Genomic DNA, 17,294 nt, shown 5'->3' with positions numbered 1-17,294 from the left:
TGGCTAGCCAACTACATAACCAGTTTCTCCTCCCTTGGTTTTCACACCTCAGCTGCTAGAAGAGGGCCTCATCCTCCCTGATTGAACTAATCTCATTATCTCTAGCTTGCTTCTTGCTTGCATATATATACCTGCCCCCTGGAAATTTCCACTACATGCATCCAACAAAGTGGGTATTCACCCACGAAGCTCATGCTCCAAAACGTCCATTAGTCTACAAGGTGCCACAGGATTCTTTGCTGCTTTTACAGATCCAGACTAACACAGCTACCCGCGATACCTTTTGAAAGTGTGTGTTTAAATCTTTAAACAAAAGTGTGCATGAGGATGGCACACCAGCTCAGTAACTGGATCCACCCCACCGTACCTTCTCATCACAACTTTCCCTTTTCTATTCTGCGTAGGTCTGTATTACATCGCACTGTTGGATGCTACACATGGTAGAAAGGGGATACTCCCTCCAATTCTCTGCCCTCCATCTCTTCCACCCCCCTTCCCTATCCCTCTTCAGGGACCTTCTCATGAGCAAATCCTTATCCGGAGGCGCACTTGCTCCTCTCACTAGGGGCAGTGGAAGCGGTTCCTCAGGAGCACCAGTGCAAGGGCTTTTATTTCTGGTATTTCCCAATACAAAAAGCCAAAGGTGGGCTAAGGCACATTCTAGACCTCCACAAACTCAACAAGTTCATGAAGAAACTCAAGTTCCGTATGGTCTCCTTGGCCTCTATCATCCTTTTCTTGGATCCAGGGGACTGCTGTGCTGCCCTCAGTTTGAAGGACATGTACCTTCATATAGCAATAACTGCGCCCCACAGAAAATACCTCAGGTTTGTGGTGAGCAATAACTGCTACCAGTTCACAGTCTTCCCGTACAGTCTGTCAGGGGCACCTCGAGTGTTCACCCAGTGCATGCCAGTCATGGCCACTTTACTGTGCAGGCGGCAGGCACAGGTGATACAGTACTCCAGACTCAGACTTTTAACCCTTCAGTCATGGCTTGCAACAGTGTATTGGCCAGTCTGGGACAGCTTGGATAGAATCGTGTCCCTGCTTTGTCCTGTCCTCAGCTCCCTCCTGTGATGGCTCGACCCACAGGTGGTATGGGCGGGGCTCTCCTTCACCAGTCCACAGCCGTCTCTCTCACTAGTGATGGACGCATCAGCCTTTGCTGGGGAGCACATCTGGGGAACCTTAGGACTCAAGGCCTCTGGTCTCGGGCAGAACTCACCCTCTACATCAAACAACAGAGTGCTGAGAGTGGTATGCCGGCATGCCAGACTTTCTGAGCCCACTTAACAGGGAGATGTGTATCAGTTATGACAGACAACAGCATGGGGGTACATGCTCCTCTTCCCTCTGCCAGGAAGCCCTCATGCCCTATGTAGAGCTTGCTATACACCTGCAAGCATCGTACCTCCCTGGGGTACAGAACGAGTTGGCAGACTATCTCAGCAGGTTGTTTCACTGCCACAAGTCGTCTCTAGGCCCAGATGTTGTGAACTCAAACTTCCATTGGTGGCACTTTCCCCAAATAGATTTGTTTGCCACACAATGCAGCAGAAAGTGCCAGCAGTTTTGCTCCTTCCTGAATCACAGTCTGGGCTTCAGAGCGGACACGTTTCTCCTCTCATGTGGAGGCCATCTACTAGACGCCTTTCCACCCATTCCGCTCGTTCACAAGGTACTCCCCAAGATTCGGCGGGAACAAGCTTTGATGATATTGATAGCTCCAGCCTGGCCCTGCCGACACTGATACACATCGCTCCTGGAAATGTCCGCGGAAGCTCCAGTCACCCTCCCACTCTTCCTGGACCTGTTAACTCAGGATCATGGCCGTCTCCATCACCCAAACCTCAAGTCGCTGCACCTCATGGCATGAATGTTCTGATGGAGCTTTCCTGCTCTGACCAGGTTAGACAAGTCTTCCTTGGCAGTAGGAAACCCTCCACGAGAGCTACCTACCTGGCCAAGTGGAAGAGATTTTCAATCTGGTTGGCGCAACATCGTTCCTCCTCAACTCTTGCCTCTATTCAGCTTATATTGGAGAAACTTCTTCATCTCAAGCAGCAGGGGGTATCTGTGAGATCAATAAGTGTTCACCTGGCTGCCATTTCTGCCTTACATCCAGGCACAGAGGGCGCTCGGTCTTTATTAACCCTATGGTCAGCTGTTTCCTGAAAGGTCTCAACAGGCTATATCCACACGTCTGACACCCAGTCCCATCCTGGGACCTCAATCTGGTCCTTTCCAAACTGATGGGTTCACCCTTTGAACTACTAGCAACCTGCTCTCTGCCCTACCTTTCATACTAGGTGGCGTTTCTGGTAGTGATAACCTTAGCTAGAAGGGTGTCTGAGCTCAAGGCCCTAACATCAGAGCTCCTTTACATGGTGTTCTATAAGGAAAAGTTTAGCTCAGGCCACATCCAGCTTTCCTCCTGAAAGTTGTCTCCCAGTTTCACATCAACCAGGACATCTTCTTTCCCATGTTCTATCCAAAGCTGCACTCAAGCAGCAGGGAGAAGAGGCTTCACTCGTTGGATGTCCACAGAGCACTAGCCTTCTATGTCAGGAGAACGAAGCCATTCCAAAAATCCATCCAGTTATTCATGGCTGTGGCAGACAGAATGAAAGGTCTTCCTGTCTCTTCTCACTGAATCTCATCACATCATTAATTCGAGAGTCTTACAATCTGGCAAGCGTCCCCTTTGATCACTGCGCACTAACACTAGGGTGCAGGCCTCTTCAATGGCATTCCTGGCACAGGTTCTGACCCAGGAAATATGCAGAGCAGTGATGTGGTCCTCCATACATACTTTCACCATGCACTATGCAATCACTCAGCAGGCCAGAGACGACGCAACCTTTGGTAGAGCGATACTCCAATCAGTGGACAACTCCGACCCCACATCCTGAACTTGTGATTTACTTGATTGGAATTGACATGAACAAGCACTCGAAGAAGGAAAAATGGTTACTCACCTTCTGATAACTGTTGTTCTTTGAGATGTGTTGCTCATGTCCATTCTAATACCCTCCCTCCCACCCCTGTGTCAGAATAGCTAGCAAGAAGGAATTGAGGGGGCGTCGGGTTGGCTGGGCCCTATATTGGACACCATGAAAGTGCGACTCCAGGGGCCTCCCAGACTGACCCTATGGATACTGCTAGGGGAAAAACCTTCCAGCTATTGTGCATGCGGCATGTACCTGATTGGAATGGACATGGACAACACATCTTGAAGAACAACAGTTACCAGAAGGTGGTCAACCATTTTTTCTGTCCTTCATGATATTATGTAGCAAGAGAAGAATATGGACCTATATATTGTTTCCTATACTCTGCTTCTTTGCGCTTGAATAAGGTTTGAAAAACATTGCTTTTGAAGTATTAATTATAGCCTGATGGCACATTTAAAGTTCCAGATGAGGTATCAAGACTACCAAATACTCAAGTCAGAAATCGTCCATAAATGCCAGCATAGAGAGAAAGAGAAATGTATGTACGTGTATGTGTATGTGTTTAACATGACTAGTTGTCTTTAACAAAAGTGTACTAAGTTTTTTCTTGGGAAGATTGATTTAGATTTATGTACTTGACAGTGCCACAGCCTTTTGCTTTAAAAGCAGGTCAAGTACATAACAAAGTAAGACACATTGCAAATGTGGTGGTGTACAGGAGAGTACAGTTTCATGGCTTTTACCCAAGTAGGTTTTTTCTTCAGTTATGTATATTTGAAAGTCATTCACATAATCTGTGTCACTTCTGGATGAAATAATATTCAATCTAGAATTGCTGAGGGGGGAAAGACAAGTGTTCAGTAATGAGGCCTTCAGGAATTTTACTTCATATTTTTGTGTGCCTATAAAAATACACATTTATCTAAAGTTAAGGTTGTCAAAAAAGCTCACAAAAAATGAAATAAAACACTTCCCTGGAAGCAGAAATGTAATGCGTCCTACATCTACTAGGCACAATCAAAGCTCAGAGGGGTAATGTTGAGATGTGTCGCAGTTTGAGTACACTTATATGGAAATGGAATTGTCATATTAAATATAGGGCTGTGGTATAATTACTGACTCAACTGTGTGGTTATTTCTCAGTTATGCAAACCCATGCAATACGATTGAGAGGGGATCATTCACAATAACTGGGTATTTCTAAACCCAAACGTATGTAAGTTTCTCTGCGTTGGCTTAGGGCCAATTAAAATAAATCATTTAAAAAATCCCCTCTGCCTCCTTCTCCATCAATATCAGTTACAACAGGACTGGTAAAGGGAAAATCCAATGGTTACCATAAGCCCATTCAGGTTTTGAATAATTCTGAATGGAAAGAATGATCTTTTGTTGACTGAAACTGGTCTGCAGACAAGAATTACCACATGGGAGAGTTTGTTTTTGAAGATGAGGCTGAAGAAGAGAGCTTTGAAAATACATAAAATAGAGATGGCCAGTGGCAAGCAAATTATTTGTGGTTGCAATACCAGTTTCAGAGGATAAGTGCCTGATTTCACATGCTCATAACATTTCTGAAAAAAAATCATTTTCTAAAATGAAATTTTCGGTGTTTGGTCTATGTCTCAGATTTTAGAAAGTTTGAGCAAAATTCCTTCAACCTTTTTTCGTGACCATAGAGGAACCATAAAAGTTTATCCACAGTGTGTGTGGGGGGATTCTAACTATATTTTCTTGAATAGAATTATAGCCAAAACAGCTGAAATTTGCTCTGAACAGACCTCTCACTGGGGATTAGTGGTCTTCCTAGGTTTGGAGGATTAAAAATTAAAAATAAAGTTATAAATGATTGAAAAGACACATTTGAGTATACTCAGCAGCATCTACTATGATTTTTAGCAGAATCCTGTTAATGTAAAAGTGTCATGTAAAAGTCTCATTTAACATACACTCAGCAGTCATTCAATAATCAGTGTTTTAACATCAGGGATAAGAGAAAATCAGACTTTTTCTATGGTTTTAATAATCACAAGTTCATTACTGTGCTCTCTTCAAACATTCTGAACAGCAGAGACCAGGATGAATTTCTGCCATGTCCCTGTGCTGGTCACCATTGCATGGGGAAATATCTGTTTTAACCCATTGTGACAAGGAATCATTATTCTTTTTTTATCGTAATAGTGCCCAAAATGTGCTAAGCACTTTCTGAACATAGAGGTAGAGATAGTGCCTGCCCTGAAGAGTTTACATTGTAATGGCAGATATAATGTAAAACAAAAAACAAAACAAAACAAAAATACCAGTCAGGGAAATAGGAGGGTGGGGAGATGGGGATTTCCAAAATAAGGTCTCTCAGTTATTTAAATATTATGCACATATCTTCTTACAAAGTATATTTCTCCATCTTCTCTTCCACCTTCAACAAGCTGCTAACATCAATTTCCAGTGCAAATTAGTAATTAATAGTATATATAGCAAAAAAACGTTACTTAATTTAGACAATCACCTCTGGTAGTAATGGGTCTGATCCAAAGTTCATTGAAATCAGTGGAAGTCTTTCCAGTTATTTCAATGAGTTTTGGATAAGGCCCAATATGAATAATCCTACTGTGTTATGCCATTACATTAGTTAAATTACATCAAGAGGATGCTGTGCTGTTGTGATGCACTGGAGTTTCTTTCAAACCGGAAGAGATTGTCACTACCTGGTCTGGAACCTTGAGTGCCTCTGTGATCAGGGGCAGCTCTAGGAATTTTGCCGCCCCAAGCACAGCAGGCAGGCTGCCTCCCGCAGGCATGCCTGCGGACGGTCCGCTAGTCCCGTGGCTTCCAGCAGGAGGTCCTCTGAAGCCGCAGGACCAGCGGACCCTCCACAGGCAAACCACCGAGGGCAGCCTGCCTGCCGTACTTGCGGTGCCAGCAGAGCGCCCCCTGCGGCTTGCCACCCCAAGCACGCGCTTGACGTGCTGGGGCCTGGAGCCGCCCCTGTCTGTGATGTGCAGCTTTGGCTCAGATCCCTGACACCAGAAGCCTGCTCACAGCACAGTGACTTCACTCTGGTTTCCACCAGCCTGGTTGTTCCTTTTCAGGGTGACACCAACAGCCCTTCCAGACCTGAGTCTTTCAAAAACAGTCTCCTCTGCAGGGCTTGATCCCTCTCACTGTAGCAGTCACAGAAACTTGTCAAGTTTGCTGCTCCTTGAAAGAGATAGTGCACAGTACCAGCCTGTTAGTATGGCTGAGGATTTTACTCCTCAGTTTGAAATACTGTGCTGAAGTGCTTGTGTAATAAAACAAGAATAGGTTTATTAACAAAGAATGATACCAAGTGATACCAGGTAGAGGAATTGGGATAGAAATGCTTACAAACAAACAAAAGTAACAATAGGCTTCCAAAACTAAAACCTAACTTTACAAAGTACAGTCTTTTGTTCAAAGTAGTTTTCTCATCACAGTAATTCTTCCAGCATGGCTAGTCAGTCCTTAGCTAGGATCCAACACAGAGCCAAAGCACTTGGGTTCTTTGTCTCCTCAGGTGAAGGATGATTATGCTAATTATGATGTTTCTCTGCTGTTATCCTCAAAGTTTATCTTTATTTTCAAGTCAGGAAGCCCTCCTTGGGGGCTCAGCTAGCTGTGTACACTAGACAGCTGATGCCATGTTAATTTTTACATCCCCCCACCCCTGTCATGATAATTAAGAGGCTATCTCCCCACTTGCTAGTTTATGGCTTTTTTTACCTTTTATGTAAATATACTTCCATTGTCTCTCTTTGTTCAATTCACATTGGAGACACATTCAAGCAGGCAGAACCAAATCCCTTTGTTTAGGGCAGGGTGCTTGAAGCCCTACCTGTCAAACATCTTTTTAAGAACATATTTCCAGCACATATCTGTAATTCTGGGGCTGAATTACACTGACGTCAAAATGGGAATGTTGACATCTATGTTCTTGGAACTCATTGATGTCTGTGCCTAATTAAGATAATTGGCAGTAATTGATTAGTCACACAGGAGAGTATTAGCAAAGGTTAAGCTCCTGTCACAAATTGTCCTCTCTGTATCAACTGCCTGAGGAGCATCTCAGCTAAATAATATCTCATGGGATAGGAAACTGACTTCCTCCTTTTTCTTTTCTACCACTCTTAAACTCCACAGGTCAGTCCAACCCCAGGGTGCATCCGTGCACTAATGAAGATGTTATACTGTCCTTACTGCAGAGGACTTCCCACTGTGAAACCTTGCAACAACTACTGCCTCAACGTAATGAAGGGCTGCCTAGCAAATCAGGCCGATTTGGACACTGAGTGGAATCTGTTCATAGGTAAGAGGGGTTTAAATAATTGGTGAAACAAGGAGATGATAGGAAATATCTGTGGTGCTTCGTGAGTCCAGAAAAATACTATCAACAGCATTTACCAGCGTGGAAAATGGAGCTTTAAGTCAAGCAGTAATTGAATTTCCTCTCACTTTTTAATCAAAGTTTCTGGCTTGTAGTAAGAAATTACTGTTCCGCCCCAGAGTTGTTCTTATTAAGTATATAAAGGTGTTATGTTATGCTAAGGTTTCTGAACTGAATTATTAGAGGATATGCAAAGCATGCTAAAAAAGTTATGGTTGAGGATGTGATAATAAGATTAACATGAAAGTAAGAGAAATACTGTGTATTAACTATATGCTTGCGGACTGAGCACCTGTTAGCAAGGTGTATCCACCTTGACAGGATGGATACACCTACAACTCTGGCATTTCTTAATTCCTATACCAAGAGGAGAAAGAGCTTTTTAAAAATTACAGTTGCAGCAAATAAACTATTAGTTCAATGCTTTGTGTTGAAATCATAGAAGATTAGGGTTGGAAGAGATCTCAGGAAGTCCTGGGGGGAGGGATAGCTCAGTGGTTTGAGCATTGGCCTGCTAGACCCAGAGTTGTGAATTCAGTTGAGGGGGCCATTTAGGGAAATGGGGTAAAAATCTGTCTGGGGATTGGTCCTGTCTGAGCAGGGGGTTGGACTAGATGACCTCCTAAGGTCTCTTCCAACCCTCATATTCTATAATTCTATGATCTGGTTCAACCCCCAGCTCAAAGCAAGTCCAACCCCACCTAAATCATCCCAGCCAGGGCTTTGTCAGGCCGGGCCTTAAAAACCTCTAAGGATGAAGATTCCACCACCTCCCTAAGTAACCTATTCCAGTGCTTCACCACCCTCCTGATGAAATAGTGTTTCCTAATATCCAACCTAGACCACCCCCACTGCAACTTGATATGTGTTGACATCTGCCTTTCAATGTGTAGAATAAAAAAATATCAAGTTCTCAATCAGAATTTTAGAAGGAACAGGGTGGAAAACCATTATTTAAAGAAATGTGTGATTCCAGTTTAATTGGCATAAACCTTTAGGGGAGTGTGCTGAGCAAAAAACAAGTCTCCCTAACAACCAGACAGAATTAAGGTAAAATAAAGGACCCCAGCTCTCAAAAGGGTAACACTGAGCCAAAAAAGTGGTTTAGAAGAAAAGTGCATTTGTTATCGTTTAATGCAAGGACTTGATGATGAGTTAGACAAAGCAAATAATAATGTGACAAGGCAAAAAAATAGGTAGATATTTCAACCTCTAATGAGCTTTTATCATTCTACAGATGTCTAAACCAGATTGCTAAACACGGTGGTCCTAAAGCAAAAGATAAAACTTCTATGTATGACAAAAGAAAAGAAATTCTGCCTCGTGAATTTAGAGAGACAATACCCTGCACAAGCACATTTTTCCTCATTTTAAACTGAACTGGATGGTGTGAGGTGGAAAGTTAGGCTCTGACTTGCAAACTATTGAATTTGCATTCCACTTAGGAGTAGGGTGACCAGAGGGCAAGTTTGAAAAATTGGGACGGGGGTGGGGGGTAATAGGAGCCTATATAAGAAAAAGCCCCCCAAATTGGCACCATCCCTATAAAATTGGGACATCTGGTCACCCTACTTAGGCGAGATGGCATAAAAAAGTGGGGAAGGGTGAAAAGTGGAGTAGAGAGTAGGCAGAATGAAAAAACAATACTGAAAGGATGAAGATGACAACAATAAAGACTAGAGGGACAATCTAATGAATAAATAATAGATGGGACCCACTTCTGCCACTCTGATTATTTTACATAGGACAAGATCATGACTCACAATATGCAACTACGCTAGGAAGACAAGTTTCTAAGATACGTCCCTTTACTTCCTTGGACTACCCAACTGCACCAAGGGAAACAGCATGGTAGAGAATGTAGCCTCTATAGGATCACTACTCTCCCCACTTGTGCAGATGACTGGGGAATAGACTGGCAGGGGATGAAGAGTGGGAGAAGTCAACTTACCAGCCAGACAAGTTAAAATCGAGTGGAAGGGGAAGTAATATGCACTTGGTAAAGATCTAGCACAGATTTTTATCCTTTGGAGCAAGAGAGGAATAACGAACCAAATTATGAATGCTGCTGGTCCCGTCTCTGGAGCAGTGCAAGTATGTGCCACCTGTTACTCAGGACTTGTGGTAACCTGAAAATCATATCCTTTTTGTGCAGGCAGAGAGATTTAGAGTTATTTCCTAATACATAATTGAAACTTCACTTAAAATGGAAAATGTCCTTAATTTTAAGTTTAACTACTTGGTTAAAAAAAACAGCAATCACCACAATCACAAATGGAGTTAAATTGTGGGGTGAAGAGGGTTGGGGGCAGGAATTTGATACACTCAGAATAGTTCAGCAAGCTCTCAAAACCAGATTGGTAACATTTCAAAATCTTGAATTCCATAAGGTTCACCAACCCCTTAAAAAAAAAAAAAAGGCATGGCAGGAGCTAAAGACACTGGTGGTAAGGAAGGTTTAGAAATGGCTAAATGTCTTCCAGGGTTGAACATTACCTGGAAGAGGCTGGGTGAAGAGCCAAAGACAAAGCCAAACAGCCTCATCTTCTCTAACAAATTGATGTGAATTGGTTGGAAATGCACTCCTCTTTATTGCCCAAATGAAAAATAATTAGTGTTTTTATCATTTTAAAATAATACTGCTTTTAGATTGAAAATGAAGTGGTAATTAATGTAGACATGAAAGCGAAGAGCTGAAATTAAAGCTTTTTAGGACTTGATACTGGATTCTCTCTCTCTCTGCTATTGTCAATGAAGTTTGCTTAGAGATCAATGGGTGCTGCTGTCCTGGAAGCACAGACTAGAACAGTGGTGGGCAAAGTTTTTGGCCCGAGGGCCACATTGGGGTGCAAAACTGTATGGAGGGCCGGGTAGGGAAGGCTGTGCCTCCCCAAACAGCCTGGCCCCTGCCCCCTCCCACTTCCCATCCCCTGACTGCCCCCCTCAAACCCCCCGACCCATCCAACCACCCCACCGCTCCTTGTCCCCAGACCACCCCATCCTGGGACCCCCTGACTCTAACTGTCCCCCCACCCCCTATCCAACTCCCCCTGCTTCTTGTCCCCTGATTGCCCCAACCCCTATCCACACCCCCGCCCCCTGTCAGGCCCCATGACTCCCACACTTATCCAACTCCTCTATCTCCTGTCCTCCGACTGCCACCCGCAGAACCTCTGCCTCATCCAACTCCCCTGCATCCCCTGACTGCCCCCCAAGATCCCCTGCCCCTCATCTAATGCCCCGGCCCCCTTATCATGCCACTCAAAGCAGCAGAACTGGCAGCCATGCCGCTTGGCCGGAGCCAGACACATTGCCCTGCAGGAGTGCGCAGTGTCGCTGCCCATAGCACTGCCTGTGCAGCAGTGAGGCTGCAGGGGACAGAAACTAAAATAGTCTCTGTACTTATAGGAATGAGTGTACTTCCACTTATACTTTTGAAAATGTTTCTGTAACATATTATATCAGTATCTAAAGCAAATCATCCTAGTTCAACTATTGTACTTGGGGTCAAATTCTACTCTCAGTAATGTGTAAATCAGGATAACTTCACTGACAGCTGTGGACCTATTCCATTGCACAGATATTAACAGTAACAAAGTATATGCAAAAACACTTTTCCTGAGGAGCTATGCAACCGTACCTTAACCCTACCCTCATTCTACTGCTGGTTTGTAGCAGGAGAGAAGGAAACAACTGGGAACCTGGTGCACAACCTCTAAAACTAAAAGTTAAGCAAATGATCCAGGTTCTGGTCACAAATGTTTATCTGGGAATTCATGTAGCCTCAAAACACTCCCCAGTTTTCAACAGCTGGCCAAGGTGGCTTCTGCACCAGCTGTGCACCTCTATCCTTACCCAGCTTGGGGAACAAGAAAGTACAGTAGTAGAGCTCTGCTATGTCTATCATCCAATGGCCTAGATTTTGTTAAGTACCCTACTCCAGTAGTGTAGGTTAGAACAGCATCTCTGGTACTGTAACCCTCAACAGGGCCAGAGTGAGACTTGCCTCAGAATCAGAGACCCACAGCCAGCTGTCTCATAACACTGCCTTCTATACCCATGCACACACCATGCTGACTGGAGTTCAGCCACAGGAGAGAATCTGGCCCAAGACATTTCCTGTCAGTTTTCTATAAATTATTTGAGGGACGGCCGGTGCAGTGGGCCTGTGCTGTTGATGACTGCTCTGGTGATCGTGTTTGAAGAATCTCTCTTGTATTTTTCATGTTGTTGATATGGCAAAAATCCTGACCTTACAAGACCTATAGAAGGAAGTTTGGCATGAAATCTCAGTTCAAGTAACCCATTTTCTGTAAATGAAACTATACATCAAAAACATAACTATTTTTTCCAAATGGAAGCTTTTAGTGATCGGCAGTGAAAACTTAAAACCACTTTTATTTATTGCTTACAGAAACCCACAGATCTTAGACTCTGTACTCTGTCTGTTGTTTGTGCACTGCAAAGCACAGGGATAAATACTTCCCTTTTAAGCTGCTAGAAACGATTCAAATCTACCTATCTCATTTTTATGCTAGCTCATCACCATGATATCTGTGCTCCTCAAGTCCCTCTTTCAATCATGAAAAATGCATACTGTAATTCTGATAGTAATCCTCTACAGTTTCCTTTATCCTGCCAATAATATTTCAGTAAACAAGCAGAGCCTTAGCTGTACAAGCAGTTGGAATACTCGTAGGTGGGCATGTGGAACCTGAGCTCGTATCAGAAGTTTACTGAGGAAGAAATGGGAAAAGGCACCTAAGCAAAAAGCTTCCTGATTTTGTTTGCGTGTGTGTGTTGTTCATTTCCTGTATTGCACAGTTTATGCAGCTCATCTACATCATGACTGCACTATGGGGAAAAGACTGTGAATCCAGTGTGACTATCCGTAGAAAAATTGCTTCTGCTGTTGCACATGTTAATAAGCAGAAAAAAATATGGATGGGAACAGCCCTGGTTTCCTGGCATTTAAGGTCCTATTTTTAATTTAAATCCATTGGGGCCGTATTCTGTTGACATTTATCACATATTGGTACCTCTCTGGAATGGTGGGAGAAATGCCCCTCACATGCTTCAACGGGTAGGGGAACTCGGTGGGGCTGTTGGTGAAAGGGAACCGTTCCATTTACTGAGGGACTCTAGGTAGCTCTTTTCCTCCTTGAAGTCTTTGGCACCCATTGGCCAGCATTCCTCAGCTCCCAAGATTTAACCTGGAATGGGGGTCCATGTGGAGCCTCTTTTGGTTCCATTCTGCCCTACCTACCCTGAACTAGGAATGGGAATCCAGCCTGATGGATGTTGCAGGTCTATTGAGCATCCATTTGGGGGTCAGGAAGGAATTTTTGGCCTATGAGCCAATTGGGAGAGGACCAGGGAATTTTTCACCTTTCTTGTGGCACCTTCAAACCGCAGTAAGTTAAGTAGGAATGTGCTTGATACCTGAGGTACTTGGCTGAGTTGTTTGTCACAAATTGTGGCCAGTTTCCAGGGAGTCTAAAAGGATGAAATAAAGAGTCCCCAGAGGTAAAAGACCTGGGATTTTGATGATAGGTCTTGGGCTCATGGGAAAGGGTGAGACCTTTTGGCCCCCATGGGCTGAGGTCCTCACCATTCTGCAACCTCTGACCCCTTGGCATAGGGGGTTGGTGTTAGGACTCAGAGAGCACTGAGTCCTGGGGCATAGGCTGAGAAGAGTTCACTCCGAGTTATGGGTTGTCTGGTAAGGAGATCTGTAAACTCTTCCTAGAACCAATTAAGTGCCTGGTGTTGGAGAGTATGTGTAATGGGTTTGCCCCTCCACTGTGTAAGTGTTTAATAAGAGTTGCAGCCTGCCAGTTAAAATCCATCGATGGGTCTGTCCTCATGTTGCCCCTGTGTCCGCATCAGTGAGGCAGGAATATCATTAACAGTGCAGGAGCTCAGTAGTCTTGTGCAATCTCCATTCCCCCTACTTCAGTGTAATTTATTTTAAAACTAATTCAGATTGTTTTATAAACCTGTTCTTCTTTAAATGGAAATATGTGGTTAAGCAACAGATTTTTGAGGGATGTCCTTTCCAAATCCACACAAAAATGCTTGTCAACATTTGGAATAAAGTAGAAGGGCAGGAACCATGTCACTGTGTGTATAGTAACTAGAACAATGGGGCCCTTATTTTGATAAGAGTATTTGGGTGCTAATGCAATATGAATGTTTAACACTAATACTCCACAACTCTAGAAGGGAACCCTAAAAGCAAAAAGGTGGGCTTTGAATTCAAACTCTTTTCCTCACTGCCCACTTCTTCCTATCATCTTACACTGAAATGAAATGACTGGTTAGCGCTCAGCAGCTCAGCTTAGAGAGTGCTGCACAGAATGGCCAACTACTCTGAGTTTCAGTGTAGTGGAGGTGTGGGAGAAGCTGTTGTGGCACTGCTCTTCAAAAAGTTATGAGTAAGCTCTGGGGCTTTACATAAAAAACCGTTAGAAATGATAGAATAAGTTCATTATTTATTACCCTAAGTCTGCATGATTCAGACATTATTAAGCTGCACTCTTCCTTGCCCATGTCTAAACTCTGTGAGGAATCCAATAAGCAGAACTTCTCTTTCTGTTCCAGATTGCTCTGTATATCATCACTTCAGAAGAATTTGACATTCAGTAAAAGAAGTGATCTCATAAGTAATAAGTTATTCAGATGTCAAAAAAGTTACTGCCATGTAGTTATATTTAATAGGAGATATAGTTAATAACAGTTAATAGTTAATAATTCACTCATGCTATATTCCATATGTTTTTCTCCTTTCTGAAGTGATGGAAGGTTTATAGGGGGGAAAAACTGCTGTTTTCATTAAATTAAAGCCATTGAACCATATTCAACAGGGGCATCCCTAGAGTAGGCATTTGACAAGAAGGTTTAGTCTATCCGCACTCCCAGTATCCCAGTTACAAAATGAAACAACTCTTTCCTTAACTGAAAATCCAATAAAAGAGGATTCCCCGAATTCAAAATATCTTAAACCAAAAATATGTACTGCTACTGCTGCAGCAGCAACATCCTATAATGCTGTTTTATAAAATCCTTCTATTTCTCTCAATGGATGAACTGCAGGACAAAGAGAGGAGTTATAATCCTGAGTGGAAACTGTTTATAGATAGCACATACAAGCATAATTTTATTTTGAACCAAAATCTAGTTTGGGACTGGTGTTTAGCCATAATTGGCCAAACCAAAATCCCAGTTTCCAACAATTCCATTCTTCATAGAATTTACCCATATCTAATATATAGTGGGGATCTAGTTAACCAAACCAGTTTGTAAACACCATTCCCTTCTCAGTCTAGCAGGTTAATGGTCTATGTATTAGTTGTTTCCTCTGCTTAATCTAAGGAGTAAATGTGTTATGGGGGAAAATGATTTTAAGTGTGTGTGAAATTTTGGGGAATAGGGAATTCTAAACTACTACTGTTTTATGAGGTGATAGTACTTTGACTCATTTTACCTGTACCCGGAATGTCAAGGGCAATGGATCTTCTTAAAAGGAGGTGGGGGGGCCTTGTCCCTCCTCTTCCCCAAAGTCCCTGCCTCCAGCCTATTCAGTGCTGGGCCAGGAGACCAGGCTTCTCCACCTGCCCAGGTTGGAGAGGCCTGAGAACAGCCTCTGGCCCATGTCCTCAACCCCTGGTTCCCCCGCTGAGGGCAGCTGGAGAGTCTGTGGCTCCCTCAGCTGCCTGCACAGCTCTTAACCTGACCTGGTTCCAGCTTCTGGCAAGACCTGAGCGTGGGGCCTTCGGGGCCAAAGAACCGCAGCTGGGCCATGACAAGAGCCATCCAGGCAGCTGTGGGGAACTGCGGACCTTCCATCTGCCCTTGGTGGGGAGTAGCGGGGTGGGGCAGACACACAGGCCAGGGACAGCTCTCAGGGCCTCCCCACCCTGGGTGGGTGGAGGGTCCAGGGCTCCTCACAGCTGCCCAGGCTCCCCAAGGCACTCTTACTCAGGCCAGGCTCCAGCTTCCAGCCTGGCCAGGGGGAAAGGCCTGGGGCAGGAGAGGAGGGGCAGGGGATGGGCCCATAATGAAAAGTTGCCCGTCCACTTTCAAAAGTGGGAGGGCCATTGTTCTGTGGCCCCCCTATTCCAGTGCCCCTGCCAGGAATATATAAAGGAGCACGTTGGGCCCAACTTTAGACAAATATATATAATAACTAGAGTGAAATAAGCACAATTTTGAGCAATAGAAAGTATTTCTTGGAAATACTACGATATTTCATAGAAATTTTGTCAGCAGCATTCCACTGGGGAGAGATGAGTAATCACTATGAATAAATAAACTTGCGATACCCTTTGCATTTAATGTAGGGTAATATTTTACTTGGACACAATAGCACTCCTCTATCCCCACGTGCACCAAAATTTGGCTGCCTTACTTTTTTGATAAATTTCACATGACCTAAAATTTTCAGAAAATTCTGTATATTTTGCAAATACTCCTGTCTCTGCTGGAAAATATTCTGATGCAATAATTAGATCTTTGGCCCAAAGCTATACTCCATGTTTTGATGCAAGTCTGATGTGTTTGCAGATGGTATGCAGTCAGGCGTGGGAGAATATGGATAAGGAAGGTCTTTTTTGGCACTGGACTATTTTAATTGTCTTAGTGTACTTATCGGCATATTTTAGAAATTTGACTAAATAAATATGAATCTGGTTTGACACAGTAGAAGTATTGGAATTTAATGGTTTGTTAACTAAACATTTCAGTTGTCCTTAGTTTTGTGTTAAGAAATACAGTGTCAAATGCTGCTCTGAGCCAACGTGGTAACTGTAACTGAGTAACAGAGTATCAGGGGATAGCTATATTCATCTGTATCCACAAAAACAACAAGGAGTCCAATGGCAACTTACAGCCTAACATTTATTTGGGCATAAGCTTTCATAGATAAAAAACCCATTTCTTCAGATGCATGGAGTGAAAAGTACAGATGCAGGCATTATTAAACTGACACATGAAGAGAAGGGAGTTACCTCACAAGTGGAGAACCAGTGTTGACATGGCCAATTCAATCAGGGTGGATTTAGTTCACTCCTAATAATTGATGAGGAGGTGTCAATTCCAGGAGAGGTAAAAGTGCTTTTGTAGTCAGCCAGCCACTCCCAGGCCCTATTCAAGCCCAAATTAACGGTGTTAAATTAGCAAATGAATTTTAGTTCTGCAGTTTCTCTTTGAAGTCTGTTTCTGAAGTTTTGTTGTTCAGGTATGGCTACTTTTAAATCTGTTATAGAATGTCCAGTGTTCTCCTACTGGCTTTTGTATGTTACTATTCCTGATGTCTGATTTGTGTCTATTTATTCTTTTACATAGAGACAGTCCGGTTTGGCCAATGTACATGGCAGAGAGGCATTGCTGGCACATGATGGCATATATCACATTAGTAGATGTGCAGGTGAATGAGTCCCTGATGGTGTGGCTGATGTGGTTGTGTCCTCTGATGGTGCAGCTAGAGTAGATATGGGGACAGAGTAGGCAACGAGGTTTGCTATAGGGATTGGTTCCTGGGTTAGTGTTTCTGTGGTGTGGTGCGTAGTTGCTAGTGAGTATTTGCTTCAGGTTGGGGTCCTGTCTGTAAGTGAGGACTGGCCTGCCTCCCAAGGTCAAAATGTGTTTGCTTTATTCATATTTCAGTAGTTGCAACTATAGTAATTTTGTTTTTTACCACTTTCTTACGTCAATCTCTTTAACACTGCAATATTTAACTATATTAGGATTCTCATTGTAAGCAAACCCACATATTCATTAGGGGTTTATATAATATATCAATAAATTCCCCCCAATGAAACATAGAGTCAGATCTTCAGTTAGTATAAATCATATTGTAGCAATGAAATAATGCCAATTTAATCAGATGAGAATCTGATGCCATTGATATTCAAAGTCTCTACAAAGAAAGGAATTTA

General features: G+C 43.3%; 1 protein-coding gene across 1 annotated transcript in view; it reads left to right on the top strand.

Moving 5' to 3' along the window:
• Window positions 1-17,294, top strand: part of GPC6 (glypican 6) — a 1,246,313-nt gene that overhangs the window by 973,442 nt on the left and 255,577 nt on the right. The window contains exon 4 of the mRNA XM_075061526.1: window positions 7,113-7,278. Coding sequence (XP_074917627.1) covers window positions 7,113-7,278 — 166 coding nt within the window. The remainder of the gene's footprint in view (window positions 1-7,112; window positions 7,279-17,294) is intronic.

Source organism: Chelonoidis abingdonii, chromosome 1 (assembly GCF_003597395.2).
Source record: "Chelonoidis abingdonii isolate Lonesome George chromosome 1, CheloAbing_2.0, whole genome shotgun sequence".
Lineage (NCBI taxonomy): Eukaryota > Metazoa > Chordata > Testudines > Testudinidae > Chelonoidis > Chelonoidis abingdonii.
This window is presented reverse-complemented; position numbering and strand designations above follow the sequence as displayed.